The 20,918-nt window shown below is 38.2% G+C and overlaps 1 protein-coding gene across 1 annotated transcript; it reads left to right on the top strand.

Annotated features, from left to right (window-relative positions):
• The first annotated feature begins 658 nt into the window (after positions 1 to 658).
• On the top strand, positions 659 to 14,716 carry colq (collagen-like tail subunit (single strand of homotrimer) of asymmetric acetylcholinesterase). The gene is made up of 17 exons (XM_038269561.1): positions 659 to 896; positions 3,576 to 3,685; positions 3,861 to 3,962; positions 4,639 to 4,683; positions 4,830 to 4,856; positions 5,583 to 5,654; positions 6,622 to 6,684; positions 6,774 to 6,800; positions 6,872 to 6,916; positions 7,001 to 7,036; positions 7,148 to 7,228; positions 7,495 to 7,591; positions 8,913 to 9,043; positions 10,068 to 10,187; positions 10,291 to 10,417; positions 10,518 to 10,620; positions 13,879 to 14,716. The coding sequence occupies exons 1-17, from the start codon at positions 800 to 802 to the stop codon at positions 13,946 to 13,948; spliced, it is 1,353 nt and encodes a 450-aa protein (XP_038125489.1). The 5' UTR covers positions 659 to 799; the 3' UTR covers positions 13,949 to 14,716.
• Positions 14,717 to 20,918: the final 6,202 nt, after the last annotated feature.

Consider the following 20,918-nt stretch of genomic DNA (forward strand, 5'->3'; position numbering starts at 1 on the left):
TCTAATTTACGGACCTGGATAGAAAGTCTGCAGCGCACAACAAAAGAATCACACGCTTATTACAACATTATATATTCCTTCAGTAAACTTGGGTTGTCTTTGTCTGATTCCAAGGACTGTTTGATTACACATTAAGATATGGCAAAAAAAAAAAAAGCAAAAACAGATGAATGCTGAAACTTGTAAATCAAACTTCCAACCATTTCATCCCTAATACATTGAACTAAATCAGCTGCTAAACTAAGAAATTTGTGGCTACACTAAATATTCTAATTCAAAACGTGTAATGTGAGGAATACTTTAAATAGCATAGCAACACATTTCATAAATGCAGGTCTGTAATTTGTGACACTACATTAAATTAAGATTAACATTATCTTGCAAAAAAAAAGAAAGTAATTAAAAAAAGGAAGAAGAAAAAAGGTAACACTATTAATAATTTAGCTGTTCTATTTGTAGGGAAGCAGATTGTGTGTTTGTCTTTATTACGACTCCCTACAGAGGAGTGGAAACAACAATAAGACCCCCCCTACAGTAGTAGAGGTCTAATATTGGCACTAGGGCAGCTGGTGTGCTGTCTCCTGTAATTTTAGAGCACACTGATGTGAAGGAAAGATTTAATGGGCATTGGTCAGCGTACCCTCCTGTGAAGGCGTAAGGGAAACCAACAGAAGGAGCAGGCAGAGTGGGAGGGGAGCAGAGGGAGAGGACGGAGAGGAGAGGAGCTGAGGGGGGAAAAAGGCTGAGTTTCAAGGCTGCTGTGGTTCAGACATAAAGTCGGGCAACTCTCTGTGACAGCATGACTCTTCTTACAATTGGACTGTGTCTGCCACTGTGGTTTTCTTATTGCCTGGCTCAGTCCTCATTTCTGGAAAGCTTCCTGTCATTCCCAGCAGGTAGGAGGATTTCAAACACATGCACATATGTAGGCTGTGTGAGTGTTTGGGTGCACCAGCGTGTGCATGACACAGGTGCTGTGAGCTTCTGAAAGCCCCGATTGTGAGTTTCACAGTGACCTCATCATAATGAAGACTTGTTTTGATTTTCCTGTTTCCCTTGAGGTAGACTGTAAATGCCTCTATAAATAGTGAGAGCAGCTTCAGTCGGTCTGTGAGAGGCACTTCAGATCTGTATCTGGGTGTCATGATTTCATATTTAGCACCTGTTTTCATGTTGCTTATGCTGCTTGTGCACCTTGTACCCTCTTGTCAGATATTTACCAAAACACTTAGGATCAGTTCACACTTTTTAACCACTCTGCAGCAGTTAGACGTTTGCTGACATTACCTCTATATTTGGCAGCAATAGTTAAAAAAAACACTGGTAATTCTACTGATATACAGCTGACAGGGTGGAAGTTTAACAAGCAAGTGAATGTGCTGCCATAGTAGTGCTGACTAGAAGGCTTCTTGATGACTAGAACAACCCAGAAGATGGCGCATTAGTTTACTAGATTTCAGGTTTGATTATCTTGTTAACATGGAGACCCAAAGCAATGCAACTAGTCAACTGGAGAGCTTTTCTTAGCCTAAACTTACCAAGTTGTAGATTTATTTTAGCTCCAGCAGTGCAATAGCATGGATGCAAAATCTTTAGCATGTCATATTGCCTCTACTAACGAACAATCTAGGTGTTTAATTTCTTCCTAAAATTTGCAAAAGGTAACGAGTGGGATTCTATTACTGGTGCATAATCAGAAAAAAAAACATTTTGCAAACTAGTACGACTTTTGTCCAAAGAAGAATCATACTAGTGACTAAATATGGTGCACAACTAATCTCTCGCATCTCAAATGTTAATTTTTTAGATAAAAAAAAAAAAAAGAACTCATTAAAATCAAGTATCAAGAGGTAACTTGAGGGTAAAAACTCATGTAATAAACATGTTTGAGTTTTTGAGGCCAGTTATTTAACTAATAAGATTTTGTTGTTGACTAGCTTGTCGAAAAGATAAGATTTTAAAATGTATGGTATGGCACCTGGCTTTGTGTTATTTACTTGTACTGTGCATGAAGTTTCTAAGGTGGACGTTAGTAGAAAAAGCTTGTTTATGTTAGTTCTAAACTAAAGTAATATGAACAAACGTCTAATAGCAAACACAAGCCTTGCATTAACCCCAAACAGCACTTAAATCTTAATTAGTAGGAATTCAACAAAATATTTGAAAAGAAGACATCAATGTAAAGATAACTACTTGACTCATTTAAATTTAGAATTTAGCTAACCTAGTTTGCCAGTTCACATCTAGGCTTTGATATTAATACAATTTCAGCGTTACTTATCAAGTTATAAGCATTTTTTACCTGTACTAGTTGATGCAACTTGGTAAGCAGTTGACATTTTGTAGTTGTAACCCAATATAGCTTCAGTTATGTCAACTAGTATTATTTTTGAGCACTCTTAGTCAATTAGGTAAAATATTGTTAACCACAATATCGGCTTATAAAGAGCTTGAACGAGTTGATTAACTGAAGCTAAGCTCTAACCCAGCTGGCATGTCAGCGTATATTCACTTTTTAAACGTCATGGGTGGAGTCAATTTTGGATTATGTGTTGATTTTGAAAGATGAATCAACGTTTCAATGGCTTATTTGCAATTTGTGCAAATGAAAATTTTAAGCTGCAAAATAGACAATTTTAAGGTACCTTATATTTGTATCCTGAATGGCTTGAGACAATACATTTCCAAACATTAGATACTGTAAAAAATTAAACATGAGAAATTAATATAAAAGGCATAGCATGTTGATTTAAGTTGAAATTTAAACCTTGATTTGTATTTTGCTAACTTTTTTTTTTTTTTTTTTTTTTTTTTTACAAGTACCGGTATTTAATATTAAATGTTGCTTTAACATTTATTCAAAGTTAAAACTTCCACCAACATTGTTTCAACCAAATCTAATCCACATTTCAACATTTAAGGTCAGACATATGCCAGCCAGGAATAGCTGACTTTTTATTTTTGCTTTTGACTAGCCATTGAATAACTGCAGTTAAAAATGTTTCCCTTAAACTAGTGTCCACATTTTAGTGCACTAGCTCACTAGTAGACATTTTTTAGGGCTCTAGAAATTGATGGTCTACTCAAGACTCAAATTAGTCACCTAGTGCGCTTTTTCTTGGAGTAGTGACATTTCTGGACAAACTAGTTGTCTGTATAGTGTCAGTAGTTTAATAGTGGCTATAATTCTAGAATTACTGACTAACATCACATATTTGTCCACTTGTTTGGTCTTGTTGGCAAATATGCCAAAAACCATAGATTGAAAATTTGTGCAACTTATTGATCCCTCTGGTTAACCTGCAGGAATTCTGCTCCAACTAGTTGGACAGAAGAGTCACTAAGTAGCACAAATTGCCGCTGTTCAGATTATTTTTTTCAGTTAGCAGTAAAATGTTGCTGATGTGTAAGAAAATGTCTGACCAGTGGGAAGAAGATCTGGTAGGAAAAAACGACGGCTGATATCAGTGAGGTTGGTTGTTGGCGTAACGTTTAGAAAAGCACATGAACTTGACAGATTTTGAGAACTTTTTAACCTCTGGTGTAATTTGTGACTCCATGTACGCTGTGCTCAGCTCTCAGATCCCCGGAGCACCAGAAGAGATTTAACCCGTGCTGTTTACTGAGTCCTCCACCACCCCCACTCTTTCCTCCACCCCCTTCACTTTGGCGCCGCCACACGCTTGTGAGTCATGTGACTTTCTATTGTGGAATATCAAGTTGTTTATATGATTAAAGTCATATGGATCCATGTGTTTCTTTTGCCCCTTGCTGGGCAGGTTGTTAGCACTATTTGATCCCACAGTTCTCCTGGCCTTTTGTTTAGGTTATGTTAATTCAGCGAAACTCATATTTTACAGGAAGAGGAAAGCTCCCATCATGGCAGTGAGTCTGGTCATAAGAGTAAAGGTTCTACCTGTGTCCAGGGACCTCCCGGCCCTGCTGGACCGCCTGGACCTCAGGTAAATAACCAAATCTTCTGGACCTCGTCATTGCCATTAAACATTTCCAAGAAATCTACCTCATCCTACTTAAGACATGATCAATTATGTGGCTTTACCAAACAACCACTTCATGTCCCATATTGCCCCAATTTCCTCTCCAACTTGATAGTTCCTGCAGGGTGGGATGGGGATTTCTCTGGCCCTTCTAGCACAACAGTCTATTAACGCTCCACATTTAGCTGTGACATAAATAACCTTTTTCCACTGCTGGCCAGTGTGCCACGCTTCGTTCTCAGAAACTGTCAGAGGAGCTGGAAAGACGTGTGGTGCTGCGTAAATTCCAGGGATTACCAACCCATGCCTTTGTGTTTTCAAATCACGAGGGATATAAAAACATTTTTGCTGCAGTTGTTGGCCAGACCAGTGCTGTTGAGAAATTAGAATTTCAGTAAGTAAAAGGCAGCTTACCTCAGACGATTGTTTAGGCTTCTGCTTACACCACAAACTAGTCTGCAATTCAGTCTATCAAAAGACCCATGAGGCACTTTTTGAATCATTAGAGACCAGCCAGCCTTCGGCTAATTAAAACTGCAGCTCTGCTCTCCAAGAAGCATGTTGCGGACAGTAAAACTAATTTAGATGACTATCTATATGATTTATAACCAATTATTTTGTGGTTTCTTATGTTAACAAGGGTCCCCCTGGATTTCCTGGGATGAGAGGACCTAAAGGAGAAAAAGTAAGCAAGTTATTGGATTCCCTTATCTTGTCATTATTCTTGAAAACAAAGATTTAATCGACCTTTTGCACATGACTGAAAAATGCTTTTGGGAAGTCCATTAAGTGCCTTCTGTCCTTGTCCCCTCCTTCACATCCTGTTGTCAGGGAGAAATCGGAAGACCTGGGCAAAAGGTGAGACTCCCCATTAATCATGCCGTATGCTTTGCTGCTGTAAGTGGATTTCCTCAAAAATGAGATACAAAGCATCCCCTGCCTTGCGTGCAAGCAAGCTTACATCAAGAGAGCAACTGAGTGCAAGAACAACCTTGATAGGAGGCAGAGCAGGCAGGCTGTCAGGGTGCAGAGGATGCATGGCAGCTGAGGCTAACTGCCTAACTAATGCACAGTGGCAGATTCAACAAGCAGCTTCGTGATTCACCACCTAGCTTGAAGAAATGCAGAGTTTTAAGGAAAAATTAGGATGTTGTTTTGTTTGTTGTTTTCTTACAAAGCAGAACTGCTCCACCACAAAAGCAACATTTCAAAGCAGAAGCTTTGAAATGTTGCTGTTGTGGTGGAGCAGTAAGTGCAGCCCCTTACTGAGCAGGTTTGCAGCACTGCAGTGCAATTTAGCTTAGTGCTTCAGCCAGATCATTAATCATTTTATTCCCAACAAGCAAAGAATCTCGGTTCTATATACAGCCATCATTTAATTAGAGAGAGCAAAGTGACAGTGCTTGTTAAGGCTATTCTGCCTCTACATGTGCAGCAGGGCTGGACAGATGTGCTGCCTGTCAATCCAATGATGTTAATAGACCTCTTTCTCTCTCAGTGTTTTTTTTTTTTTCAAACCTTTAAAGCAAAGCAGCATTAAAAGTCCTGATTTTATAGATTTATAAAGATCATGTGTCACATCAGGGTCGTACAGGGCCTCCTGGGCTTCCAGGGAAACAGGGACCGGCAGGATTGCCAGGACCACCTGGGGACAAAGTGAGTAAGTCAGACCTTATAAGACATTATATCATTTATTCAGCTGCTTGCAAAAGTAGGCATATCTCTTGAAGTTATTCACATTTTGTTGTAATAATGAGGAAAAAATAGCGCTTAACTGTGAAAAATAGGGAAAACGGTTTTAAAAATTGGTAAAGAAAAAGAATAGTTAAAATCAAGTTGCAAAACGGACAGATTTGGAATTAAGATGTTGATGAATTCTAAACAAAATTAGGACTAAAAACCAAATAGTGAATTTATATAGAATTTCTTAGAATTACTAACAACTTAAAGCAGTCTTCATTACCTCTTTTCCATTAACTCATACCCAGAAAAACACAAATTTTAGGATTTTAATGCCTTACCCAGGGGAACACTTAGAGAAGGAGTGGAGTCAAACCCACACCTTTCAGAAGACAAGACAAATGACTATTCAACTGTATCACAATAACCCCTTTTGGGCTTTCAACACAGAGAAGTTCAAACATATATTCTGTAAATGGAAAGGTGTAGCCCAATTTGCAAACCTACAAACGTTATACCTTGTAAGAGGCCCATAGTGTCTTTGGAGGGGCTGCAGAGGTCCACAGATCTGGTGCAAAAATATGCTGACAGGACATATATTATCCTACAACACTGTTCTTGTTGGAGGACAAACAAGAAGAAAGCCTTAAAAAGGTTGGTTTGCCACAAAGCAAGTAGCTTACACAGCAAACATATGGAAGCTGCTCTGGTCAGACAAAGCTGAAACTTTTTGGTCCGCACGCTATCAGTAGAAGCAAACTAACCTCCACAACACCAACATCCAGTCTATGAAATGCGGTGTAACTTTTCTTCTCCAAACTGGGATATGAATACTTTTGCATTGCTGTAAATAACATGGGAAGTACAGAGAAAAGCTTTGAAAGTTTGATTGAATAGTAGATGTGGACGTGCTTTCAAAAATGAGACTTCTTCATGTTTTCAGGGTGGGAAAGGTGACCCGGGTTTGATGGGTTTGCCTGGATCTAGAGGACCAATGGGGCCAAGGGTATGATCTGCATATCAACCACACATTGTTGCTTATTTTCCCATTTCTGTTCATTGTTACCTCATTATTTTAAATGCCTTTAATCCCAGGGTTTACCTGGATACAAAGGGGAAAAGGTAAGAAAGGAGTTTAGTTATTTTTCACTCAGGAGATTTTAAGCCATCTAAGATTGTTTCTTCTCCTTTAGGGTTCTCGAGGTGATCGTGGTGAGCTTGGTCTTAAAGGAGACAAGGTGAGTAAAATTAATCAGTATAGATTTGCATCCATCTTCTGTATGAAATAAGAGTTCATGGTTCCTTCCGCCCCCTATCATCAGGGTGCCACTGGCTTCCCAGGAATGCTAGGACAAAAGGTATTCTAACAAGCAGAGGTTTACACCTTGTTCTCTTAGGAGTTTAGCTTTGAATATTTGACTAATTAGAAAAATATATATATTTTTATGCATATATGATTTGTTTTGAAGGGTGAAATGGGTCCAAAAGGAGAGCCTGGGATCTCAGGAAACAGAGGACCTACAGGCCGTCCTGGAAAAAGAGGAAAACAGGTGAAGACTTAATAAAAAAGAAGAAGATATTGTGTTTGCACACAGATACCAGAAAGAAAAGACAAATAAAACACAGAGAAAAATGTTTCAGTGTAGGGAATAAAGAAAGGTTTCTGTTAGAGGTGACAAAAACATTTGTCACACATTAATCAATGGCAGTTTGGTTATTATATGTGCTTTTTAGCGACAATGCATTTTTAAAGTTGTCTCAACAGTTCTGAACATATGTAAATTTTTTTTTGTAAATCTGTCCACTGCTGTTTTAGGGACAGAAAGGAGACCCTGGAAAAATTGGTCCAATTGGACCTACAGGTCCACAGGGATCTCCTGGTCACCCTGGACCTCCTGGTTTACCTGCCGCAGGTATTTTTGCCAGCAGATTCAAATCTCTCTTGAATTAACATGTATCTCAATGAATTTACACAACATTTATGTCAAAGGAAGTTTTTTAGTTCTGTTTTTTTTTCTTTTCTGCTGAAAAAGGGATTAAAGACAGAGTGCAATTAGAAACAGACAGCAAAGAACAGAGCAATAAACGATGTATCCCCAGAACTCGTATATAGCAGCAAAGAAATCAGATCTCTCTAGCTGAAACTTGAGGATGTGATGATGACATCGTGTGGCTAAAGTAAGTTTACACATGGCAGACGTCCCCCACAGCTTAGAAAATATTATGTCACCGCATAATCATAGTGACATTTATTGAAATCACGTCCTCATCCCTGCTCTCCAATCCGTGTATCATTCGTTCTTTCTATTTTCAATTGTCAATCAAAAAACAAAAAATAAAAAATTGACTGGTTATTTTGTTTTTTATGGTTAAACCAAAAACGAAAAAAGGATTTGTTTTTCATATATCAATTCTAAGCTCAGATCTAGAATACGAAATGGAAAAACGGACAGCAACGCAGAGTTTGATTTTAATATTTAATCGGTACAGTTTACGTGACCCGGAAGTTTGGTGGAGCTTTAGCTAAAAAAAACAATTGGCTTACCCCCATAGATATCCATAATAAAGGCTTTATTATGGATATCTATGCTTACCCCCACCACGTTCGATCAAGCTGCACCAGATAAGGCAGTCGGACCTATCAGCCATGGACAGTTACGGTCGAGGATCCAAGCGTGTGACTCTTAAGGAGGAGGACATGACAACGGAGAAAATCAGCAGGATTTTCCAGGTATAACTTTTTTCTTGAAACTTTTCTGTGCACTGTACTTTTAACTAGCAACAACAAACAGCGTTCTAGCGTCGCCATGGTAGCCACTTCATCACCCCACTGCCTCGCAAAGAGCTATTTCCGGGTCACGTAAACTGTACCGATTAAATATTAAAATCAAATTCTGCGTTTTTCCATTTCGTATTCTTGATCTGAGCTTAGAATTGATATATGAAAAACAAATCCTTTTTTCGTTTTTGGTTTAACCATAAAAAACAAAAAACAAAATAACCAGTCAATTTTTTATTTTTTGTTTTTTGATTGACAATTGAAAATAGAAAGAACGAATGATACACGGGTGGGTTTGTTTTAGATGATTTAGAGAGCAAAATGTTTCTGTGCACCAAATGCAGAAACCATGTTTTTTTAACCTAATTAACTCGTGTTTCTATTTGAAACTAGTCTTGTGTGCATATGTGTTTTTTCTCTGCAGATCAAACACCTCTTCTTTTTTTTTTTTACAGGACTCTATATGGTTGGGACAAAAGGTGCTCGAGGTCCACCCGGTCCCCCTGGGAAGTGTAGCTGCAGCTCCCTCAGTGCTTCACCGTATGATGATTATCCCCACACAGGAACCTATGCCAAAGTGCCTGTGGTGAGTAAAATTGTTGCCACTGAAGCACAGTATCTAAAAAAAATTTGGTCGAATGTTTTAAGAAATTATTCACTTTAGATATAAAGAGGCCTTTTAAAAAGCATGTGTACCTGAAAATGTATTTTAGTGTGATTTTAAGAGAAAGATGGAACTGGAAGGTTAACCTTTGCTCCACTCTTATGCCTTTTACAGCCTCTAACTAATTTTCTTGTTGCATTACCCTGCATTAAGCTCAATTCTGCTCCTTCTCCCTGCTGAAGAAGCATCCACACAGTATGATGCAGCCTTCACCATGCATTATCATGGAAATGCTGCACTCAATATAATCTGCAGTGTTTTCCTTGAGGCACTAAATTTTACTAAATACTTTCAGAGTATGCTGGTGAAGTTTCTCAGTCAACCAGGTCATAGTCATTCCAAAAAAAATTGAAAAAGTAAAAAAAAAAAAAAAAAAAAAAAAAAAAATGGATGTTGTTTTTCAAGTTTGAAGATGTTTCGCTTCCGATGCAGGAAGCTTTTTTCAAATGAAAATGTTGAAAAACCATCCTAGTGGCTTCTTTTTTCTTTTTTTTTTTCTTTTTTTACTTTTTTGGTTCTTTCAGAGTAAAGGGGCCTATACTAAAATGCCTTTAAGGCATTTTTTTTTATTTTTACCTGCAAAAAATGCAAAAGACATGTTTCATTATTTTCACACGTCAATTGAATACCCTGCTGGTTGGTCACATAAAATCACTAAAATAAGATGTGAGGTAGAGGTTGCACCCAGACAATGTGTAAAAAAAGTGATTAACGGTTTTTGCAAAGTACTGTAATACATTGCAGATATACCTGTTTTCTATCTAAATATTTAGTCATTAATTGCATTATATTATTTCTAAAGGAGTGTGCATTTGGGATTTAAACATACTCATGTCTTGGATATACACTTGTTCATGATTAAGTTATCTAGTGCTTGAACTCAACAATGAAACTGCATGAAATTTAGAAAACCTGTGAGTACACCACCTTTTTTGTTTCATTTCAGATATTCGTGGTGAGTAATGAGGAAGAACTGGATCGGCTTCACACTGACAATGCCCTTGCATTCCGAAAAGACCAGAGATCCCTCTATTTTAAAGACATTGATGGCTGGCTGCCAATCCAGGTATCTGTAAATGCAGACATTTTCTCCAAATGTTTCCTCTCTGAGCTCACAGAATGTGGTTCGACTCACAAAAATTCTGCAAAAGACTTTTTTTCCGTTCCAGATGACGCCCTTCCAGTCCATGGAAAATGCACCAGATGATGAGGGTTACTGCGGTGATGGGATAGTGCAGATCAGCAACGGGGAGGAGTGTGACGACCGGAACAGAGTTGTTACAGATGGCTGTGTCAGTAAGTCTACTTAAAAAGGTCTTAAACAGGCTCCTCAGTTGTACATTGATGTGTCCGTAGAACCTGACCTCTACACGCCTGTTGTCTCATCTTACTGTAGAGTGTAAACATGCTTACTGTGGAGACGGATACCGCTATGATGGGGTTGAAGAGTGTGATGGAAAAGACTTTGGATACCAAACATGCAACTCATATCTTCCAGGGTGAGTATAATAAAACATAGCTGTGGTCCACAGCACTGTGCAGCAGAATCCAGTTAGGAAGCTTTAATTTACATTTTGTGGCCAATACAAGAATTTTTTTCTAATAGATCTGGATCAGTATTTCTTTACGTTTCTTTACGGTTTTCCAAGGTGTTTCTTTGGATTTTGATGCTTTTCACCAAAAACTTCTGCGTTCTTAAAGCTGACTTTAAAAAATTGTTTTTTTAAGGACACCTAACTTGTGTTCATTGTAAATTATTCATTTAAAAAATCAACACATAAAGGGTCAAGTTTTATGATATGTTTTCATCTATATGCCAGTAGCTCACTCTGGATGCATATGAGTTTTTTCAAAAAGATTACCATGTCCTGCTGCCGTATTATTTGTTATATTTGTGTTTGACCATTTTTTTTCTTAACGGGTTAGTATATAAAGCCCAGTGACTGAAAGTACAAAACTGTACGCAGGAGATAAATATGAAGTAACAGGGTCAAGGGAGTTAGCCCCTCCCAGCGAAGTTGTGAAATTCAAGAAATATCCAGAATGAAGAAATGCAAAAAAATACATATATATTTGATTCCAAGATGAACTCAAATAGTACTTTGAGCTGATGGATGCTTTGGTAAACATCCTTATTAATACTGATAGCATGGAAGTAATGCTATTCACACTCTGTACAGTCTAACTACAAACAACATTATAAATAGAGTTATTGACTCTTGGGGCAGTTTTTTGTCACAGCTGCTAGAACCCAGAGATCAGATTAAATTCATTGCTCAATTAAAAATGTCCATACCGAAAAATAGCATTTTAAAATGTTTATGTTGTGTTCATTCCAATTAACCTCTTGATACCCAAATATATAAAAAAAATGTTTCCCTTTAACTTGTAGTTTGAAATGTCCAAATTTTGTATTATTTCAAAATAAATAGAAATATGTTAAATTTGTGACAACATTTACACCAGTAATGAAACAACACCTTGCTAAAGGTTCCTAGGTCCACACTGAATGTGTAATTACTGGCACTGAGGGAATGCACATGCTATTTTGGCTGTGTAGCAATACAAATGGCTTTTTGCATATTTGAAACAAAGGGCATCAAGTGGTTAAACAGTTTAAGCTTATGACTATTTATTAATGTAAATATTTCTCACCTTGCTGTGCCCCAGTTTGATTCTGATAGAAATGTCAATTTTCTTTTTTCTTAAAGTTTAATAAAAGGCTATTGGGAAGATTCGCTAGAACTTAGTGTTGAACGCTTTATTTTATTAAAATACTTTGGTCTTCGATTGCGCTGAGCTGTCATTTCACTGTCAGGCATTACAGGATGGTCTGGGTCAGTCAGGCAGAGCAGAGGGTATCCGTAGAAAACCTACATCTACGGGTAGAAAAAGCCCCATACTATTTCATAGATGGGGGCCCGGGTATAAATTAACAAAATGCGGGTATCATAGAATTACAGTATCAGTGAAACTCATTTATATATGCAGATGACAGTATTTTTTTTAAGCAATGAGGCAAACCTTCTTACTTTTGCCAATTTACAGTCGTTAATCTGTGAGCCCAGCGCCTACTGGATGTGAGCGTGGGGAAATGTTTTATACTGTCTCTGTTATTATTGATGGCTGTGTATACACTTCGTGATCATGGCTTGGGTCGCACTTTATTATTTATGGGTATGTGCAGTCATGGCCAGGGTCAGGTTGGATACAATTTTGAAAAATCAGACCCATGCAGGACTCTGCAGTCAGGCTCTATTTCATTGTTGCATCAGTCGTCTCCGTCCAGCTTTCTGATATTTCCACTGTACTACCAGTAGATGCTGCACACATCTGCTTATGTCTGCTCGTGGTTTCCAGTGCTAAAACTCTATTTTATACTCAAAAAGTACTATGTAAACACTATCAGGAGGGACACTTGGTGTATATAACATGATTCTATCAGGTTCCTTTTTGTATAGACACATAACCTATCTAGAATAGTTCAGGTTTACTTGAACTAGACAGATTGCATCTCTGAACAACAAGTGAACTGGATAGGGTCTAGAGCTTGTATCCCAAGACTTTTAAAGTTAAAAAAGTGCCTTCATTGGCCAAGCTTGGAGTACTTAAGGCTGTTGCTTTTATAAGGTTTCCTCCAAATCCTCCTCCCAAGGAACTTTGAGCTCTACAATGTACAGAGTTTATTGAGGAGGACCAGAGCATGATATCGTGTCCTAGATCTGTATTGCCGATCTTCCCATCTGCTGTCATCCCCCAGTTTCTTGTTGCTTTGAGCTGGCCTTTGGCTGGCTTTGCACCCTCCTGATTGAATCCTTTCACAGATCCAGCATGGCTTGATGGAGGATGAAGGACATTGATCTTAATCCATCTCAACTCCAGCGCAGCTAACAGGGGCTTCAGAACAAAGTTGTGCCACTAAGGGAAGCGGCCTTGCAAGCGTCGTACAGCCCCCCACAGTATCTCAGGGTTGCAGGATAAAAGCAAAGGGAGCATGTGGGATATTCTCCATATTATTGATTGTGATTAGATGGAGATGGCTTATTTTATACATTGCCTGAAAGATTAAGCTGGGGTGAAATGCTTCCATGCCTAAAACCTCCCTCCAAGAGTTTTCTATTCACAGCTCCCTCCCATGTCATCCACTATCCTCGCTTGGTCTGCAATGCGCACTTTACTGCCGACTCATGCCTACTCACCTCCTCAATGCATCTGCGATCATTTGGAGCTGCTGTATGTCATGATGGTCTGTTTTCTCCAAAACCACGGACTCCTTTCCTCTGTTGAACAAAACTTACAACGTCAAGCTCTCCCTGCTTAACAGCTGCAGTTCAGATCAGTTTCTTTCCAGAAACTAAGGTTAGGGGCAGCTTGGGATAAGCATGTTTAAGCATTTTTACCCAACAAAAATTGTTAACTTAGAAGGTGACCTTTTTTTTCTTGTTGCTACCACTACAACTACCACTTTCATAGACTGTTCATCTACACAAAATATTGATTTTGGGGGCAGACATTTACTCATTTATAAGTAAATCAGGGCTGTTATTGTCAGATTCAACTTAACAAAGTGCATAAAAGCCACCAAAGTCCAAAGAAAAACTTAACTTAGGGCTAAAGAAATAATGCTGGAAAGCACTTTGATGAGAGTGTGAACACAAAGTACAAGTAAAAAAAATTATGAACTGTACTTTGTTTTTGATACCATATTGTTGTTTGATAAATGACAATAATCTGGAACTTTTCTCCTACATTTATAGGTCTTATGGTTTCCTCAAGTGCACACCTTACTGTGTTATTGACTCTACAAACTGCAAGTTTTTTACTTGAGGAAGAGTCTGGATATAGCGGCTGGATCCTTTGTTCGCTGCTGCTTTACACACGATGCAACTGTTTTCATGCACACAACAGATACAAGAAAAGGAAAACTTCTTGGAAATCAACAGATTTCCAAGAAAGCAAAGCAACAGATGTTCTGCAGTAAAAGGACAAAAAAATGACATATCTGTACAAAGGCACACACAAATCATCTGTTTTTCTGTGGAGATGCCTCCCTGCTATGGAGGCCCAAAATCTGTATGTGGGAAACATGCAGGACAGCTGCACTCTGTCTTAAGAAGCAGGACTTCAACAGGCTTCCTCACCATGCCACACCGGACCAGAACCAAATGCTCCAAGTGTTCCAGAGAAGCAGCAGCTGACTCTAAAGTGCATTCATCCTGACCTGGTTACTGTTAGAAAACATTACAGAACAAGAAGGAGAGGCAGTTGGACATATTCTGCTGTACGGTGAATAACAGCAAAAAAGACATTTAGCTTAACGTATCACAACAGCAGTGTCAAAATCTGCAACTGGACCCACCCTAAAGTTTACCTTAGTTGTATATTTAAATATAAACATAAAAAAAAGAATATATATATATATATATATTAGGGCTGCAACTAAGGATTATTTAGCAAATTGAATTAACCTGTCGGTTACTTTTTTTGATTAATCAATTATTAATCAGTAGGCAATGGTTCCTTAGAGAAGACTTTTTTGCAAAATTAAACCATATGAAACTAATGCTTTTCCATTTAATGAGTTCTGATAGTGGAGATTGACACAAAAAGAAGATTTTTTTCTTAAATGCAAAATGTTTACTTTTTTTTGTTTTTAGAATATTGGTATAAGCGCTGCTCAAGGTGGGTTGTCTGTCAGCTAAGGGCACATTTTATAGTCTCTATACTCCAGTCAACGATTAATCAATTGCTAAATTAGTTGACAATTATAAGACAATAATCGATTAATCATGATTAATCTTATAGATTTTTTCAGCCCTAATGTATATATATATATATATATATATATATATATATATATATATATATATATATATACACACAACTGTTTCAACATACATAACTAAGTTATAAGGCCCAAAGCTTCAGAGTTTGACTTCAGTATATATAAAAACTTAATAAGACTGAGCAGAAATTTAAAGACATACTCAGGAACAGGTGTAGCTCCACACATGCCTCGCTGTGTTTTCTGTTCAGAAAATGGCTTTGGGTGTACTCTGCCTCACACAGGTAACTCAAACAAATACTTTGACACATAATATCCAACCTTGCATTTAATTAAACTCCTCCCCTGTGCTTAGAAGCAAAAATAAAAAGATGTGAAGGCTTGAAACTGTTAAAGCTCTTAATGTTTCATTCATTGCACAGAACCGTGCAGAACTGGAAGTATCTGTAGCTGCTAGCTGGGAGGAAATATAAATTCCTGTCTGTTCTAAGGTCATTACTGTATCTAATACCTCTTTATCCAGTTTTTTTTTTTGTCTTATAAAGCAACAGAGAAACTCATCAATATCCTTAACTGCGTAGATGTAGTGATGCGTGCTGCATATGACCGTGATGATATAAGCTGACATTTTCAATAAGCTATTGTACGAGTTGCAGTGCCAAGGAAGACCTTCTTAGAGCTCGGACTGTTAAAATCATCATGCCTGCATGTGTAATGGTGTGAAAATACACCAGTTTTGTCAAGCGTTGTTTTGTTAGTCCCATTTGCATTAATTGGCCTAGCTGGTGTCTTAAAGTAGCACCCCCTGCAGAGTATATCTTATTACTGAATGTATGACGAACTGTGCCATGAACTATGATGAAACACTGTTATAACTGCTGTGACTGTTGTGTCGGTTTGTGTTTCTGTGTATGCACAGCAATGCCGGAAAATGCATGTGGTGAGGTACTGTACCGCCAGGCTTTGTGAAGTCATGATTATTGTTACTATCATACACTGTGACTGGTTCCATGTTGTTTTGTTGATATTATTTTTACAGTAGCTGTGCAACATTTTGAGAAAACAAATAAAAGGAGATTTCAATTATTCCATGTCAGTGATGAGCTGAAGGAAATGAGACTGATGTATCCTGTTGTTTAATGGCCTCTAATTATATGGCACTTTTTCAAATCCAAAGAGTCCAAAGAGCTTCACACCACAATCAGTTCTTCACATGCTGATATTAGCAAGCTACGGCGTAAACAAAGCTGCTTTGGTGCAAAATTAGATTAATTAATCTGTCATTAATCGGCACCACCAGGTTTTATAATCTCCAACAGCAGCCAAGGCAGGTGAAGTGTCTTGAACAAGGACTTAAACGACAAAGACAGACAGAGTGGAGCAGCACTTGAACCCACCAATAACAAAGAAACCTACCCTCTGAGCTATAAAAGGTCTTTATTGTTGCCTACAGCTTTCCTGAGTGTTGCATTAGACAAAGTGGTAAACATGATGTGGTGGCAGCATCATGCTGTGAGGCTATCCAACCCTCCATCCATTTTCTGTCAGGCTTATCCCAGCTGGGGTCACGAGGGGTGCTAGTGCCTATCTCCAGGCGGGGTACACCCTGGACAGGTTGCCAGTCCATCGCAGGGGAACATAGAGACAAACTGGACAAACAACCATTCACACTCACACTCACCTAAGGAGAATTTAGAGAGGTCAATTAACCTAACAGTCATGTTTTTGGACTCTGGGAGGAAGCAAGAGTACCTAGAGAGAACATGCACATTTTATGGTAAATGGCATGTACTTATAAAGCGCCTTTATTCAAGTCAGGAGACTTGACCAAAGCGCTCTACACTACATTCATTCACACTCACACACTGATGGTGGCAAGCTACATTGTAGCCACAGCTGCCCTGGGGCTCACTGACAGAAGCGGGGCTGCCGTACACTGGCGCCACCGGGCCCTCTGACCACCATCAGTACGCAATGCAGGTGAAGTGTCTTGCCCAAGGACACAACGACAATGAAAGTCGGAGTCGGGGCTTGAACCGTCAACCCTTCAATTTCAGGGCAAACTCCTACATCCAACGCCACTGTCGCCCCAGTTTATGCAGAAAGACCCCAAGCAGGAATCAAATCCAAAACTTTCTTGCTGCAAGGCAGCAGTGCTACCCACTGTGACACTGTACAGCTCGCTGTGAGGCTCGTAAATCACTATTTTCTCTTTTTTTTTAAAGTCAGATTTCCAGATGTTACAATCAGCTTTATTCCCACTTACCAAGTGCAAAGAGGTTAGACTCCAAAGGTGAACGAGCAAACAGCTCCAGCGTGATTGGTGGATTGATCAATTGACTGACGATGGATGGATACATAACTCCCAAGTTTAATTTTGTTAACATTCACATGTAATCTGTCACCTCTTCCTTAATCACCTGAGTAAGATCTAAGCTGGAAACTTTCTTCTGGGACATGTCTGCCATTTTATTCAGTAATGTAAAAGCAAATCAAATTAAATTTCTGATGTAGATGAAAACAGATGCCTGTCTGGGAATATGTGAAGCTTTCATATTGACTTGCAAGCCTTTCAATTGGAGCAGCTTATTAAAATAAACTCATGTAAACAATAAGATAAGCACAGTCAGAAAACATGGATGTGCTTTCATACATGTTATCCAGATATGAATTATACTTGAAACTCATTTCGTTATTTTTGAGGACTGTGCAGGAAGTATCGCTGATTTTAAAGATACACTAAAAGCAATGAAGATGTCAGAGCGGAGTTTGCTCTCTGAGAGCAGCTCAAGGCGAAAGTTTAAAACAGGCAGCTTGCCAAAACTGCAGCAGAGAGGCTTGAGGCTGGATGTAACTCTGTAAGTATATCAACATACTGCTTTCCTTTCCCAAATCGCATCAGGACAATTTGTTTGAGCAGAGGCCAAAGTAAAAGCTTACCTTATCCCATCATGAGCAATCCCACCTACCAGGCCAATTGCATTTGTTACCGCTGATGTCTAAACACAGCAAGAAATATGACTGAAAGCTTGCCAAACAGTCCTGTTTACTATGTGATAAAACAATCTCTGTTTTATTCTCACAAAAGGTGCCCCCAAAAATAACAACAAAACATATATACCCCTTTTAAATCCTAGAGTTTAAAATCAGTGATTATGTAATAGGTCCCTTTAAAAACCCAAACAAAATTGGATTTTAGAGCTTTCCATTTCTGCCAACAATATGGATCACTGTGATCAACAATCCGATGATCAGATCTTTTACACACCTACTATAAACTCATTGCAGCTCAGTTATGTTTACAGTATTTTATTTCTATTCTATTTTTTCTATCATCTAGTGTGACTAAATGTAATACGTTAAACTAGTTTACAGTTTGTTTATGGTAAAAGTATCATGTGTTTTATACCAACTTCAAAAATATAAAAAAATAACCTGAAGTGCAAGGAAAAAAATTATAGCTTTGATGAATATAAATGATCAATATAAAGTTGACAAATAAACAAAGTTGATCATCCTTGGTTTAAAAACTTCAATTTCTCAGTATTAAATTGAAGCAGGTCCTTCCTTGTCTTTGTATCAATCTGGTCCCAGACCAATCTTTTATTTTTTTATTTCCCACATAAGTAATAGTTTCTACATGATTGAAGATATTTTGATGCCAAACTGAATCTCCTCACCATGATATTGTGTGTTTGTTACTATATTTATATAGAAATCATTATAAATGCAAACCAACCCAAACAATTTTTTCGGGGCGCCCCATAGTTGCCCCGGGGCTCTAGGAGATTTGCCTTGGCCTGGCCTTTTTAAAACCTAAATTTTGAAAACAGTGATGACACTGTCACCGAACTACAGCAGCAGACCTCAACAGGGACTGGGATCATGTGGGTGGTCTGGGGGTCTCTGATGGTGCCATAGGGGTCGCAACTAGGAGGCTGCCTGCCTTGGTTGATTGTTGTCAGTGTGGGTGCTCAGGTAACGTCCTAGGGGGTTGGGTTTCTTCCAAGTTGGCCTCTTGGCCCTTGAGGTCTACATTGCTGGCGAAGGGCCACAGGGTAATGCTAGGCACCTGTGCGTGTCCCTCCTTCCTGACCTCTCAATATTGTATACCCTCATCAGGGGACAACATCCAATTATTTTAAAATATAACCTTTCTTCCTTGATCCTTCAACTCCTGAGGCTTTGGGTTTGGCAGCTTTGGGCCCTGAGTATTTATCTCCTTTTCTGCTCATAGGTTCTTTCGATGGTTGATCTTTTAACATTCTTGCGACTTTTACAGACAGATAGCTCAATTTTACTTGGTGCATTTACATCAACAGTAACAGATTTATTTCAGCACCCCCCCCTTTCTCAAACCATTCGAGAGACACAAAACCCATCTGGTAGGGGATCTGGTCAAAGGGACCAAAACTGGACATCCAAAACATGAGGAAGAAAACTAACACTCACATAACCTTGACCACACCTAATCCTGTGAAATATGGTGGTGGGAGCATTATGATGTGAGGATACTTTTCTTCAAGAGGTACTAGGAAGCTGGCCTTAATATAAACGAATATATATTTGAAATAAAATTTAAGAACGCCAACTTTCAGGCAGTTACAGAGATGTTTAGATCAAAGCATGTGTAAAATGGCACAGTCAAAATCCATTTTATAAAACCTACAGCAAAAGTAATGTTTTGAGATGCTTTACATCCAAAGAAGAATGGGCAAAAATATCAGCAAAGATATCCAAGCCTTTAGGAACAACAGTACAAAATAGGAAAATCAAATGTTATTTTTTCCCAAATACTTCTTTCATTATTTTTTTTTTTCATTCCAACAGCTCCTGCAATAATTAAAATATGCAATATTTAGACAAAAACAGGAGAAAAAAATTATTAAGCTGTGGAGAAAAATATTAGGTCATCTTTATTTTTAAGGTAATATTAATTCAAACCAAGATGGTAGAAACAAAGGTGGGTAATAATGTGCATTTTTCCATCACTGTGGGTCTGAAAAAAGCTAGATTTTTCTTACATAATAATAGCATATAGTTACGTATCAGCAGCAAAAAAAAAAAACAAAACAAAAAAACAATAACCATCTATGAGTGGTTGAGGAATTTAGCCAAGCCAGATAAATTCAAAACTATTTTGGAGTAAAACCTTGCAGGATGTTTCTTTCGGCTATTAATAGACAAAGAAACACATGTCACCGAAGATGTTCAATTAAGGAAGCTCTAAATTCATCATTGAGAATATCACCCAAAAAAATACAAGAAATATCAATCCACTTTTGCTGAAGGTTCAAAAGTAGACTACTTCAAGTGCTTTACTTGAATACGCCGGTCTGAAGACCTGCAGCTGAAACGGCACCAAATGCTGGTTCTACAACAGTTTGACCTACAGGGAGCTCTAATGTAAACATTTTATATTATTTGTGGAAAAAAAGAAACATAACATCTTAATCATGCATAATTTAATTCTGCTGTGTACTACTTTGTTGCCTATCACATCAAGTAGAAACAAAATGAAGGTTCTAGTGTAGAAAGAAGGCCCCCGTCATGTGACTGCAGGAACAGAAAGTGGGTCAGATCCAAGGCCAAGTACTGATCTCTGACCTATGGGGAGAATTACTGGCATGCGGAAAAATGTGTTGTGGTGAAGGACACAAGGCCTTAATCCCTATTTGACACAATCATAAGAGAATAATAAGTAATGCTTGAGTTGAGCCATCCCAGCTTAGACAAGCTGTAACACTTAACCATTATTACCCCACAACATTACAAAAGCCTTTTCAAGAAATCTGGATCAGTATCATGTTTCAGCAGGATGATCGTGACCAGATGGTCGAATTAACACAGAAACATTTTATCATCTCAATCAGACCTAAATCATACTGAAAACACAGAGATATAACTAAAGATATCAAAATATTAGTCGGGGCTTAGAACCACTTAGTACCTTCTTCTAGCTTTTGTGACTTTACAGATTTTCAGCTACACGTTTTCAGGGATTCCAACTAA

Source organism: Cyprinodon tularosa, unplaced genomic scaffold (assembly GCF_016077235.1).
Source record: "Cyprinodon tularosa strain WSP-4 unplaced genomic scaffold, ASM1607723v1 ctg73, whole genome shotgun sequence".
Lineage (NCBI taxonomy): Eukaryota > Metazoa > Chordata > Actinopteri > Cyprinodontiformes > Cyprinodontidae > Cyprinodon > Cyprinodon tularosa.

Coding starts and splice junctions, on each gene's coding strand:
- colq (XM_038269561.1), top strand. CDS start 800: ATGACTCTTCTTACAATTGGACTGTGTCTGCCACTGTGGTTTTCTTAT. Junction 4,857..5,582: donor TCGGAAGACCTGGGCAAAAG/GTGAGACTCCCC, acceptor GTGTCACATCAG/GGTCGTACAGGGCCTCCTGG. Junction 5,655..6,621: donor CAGGACCACCTGGGGACAAA/GTGAGTAAGTCA, acceptor TCATGTTTTCAG/GGTGGGAAAGGTGACCCGGG.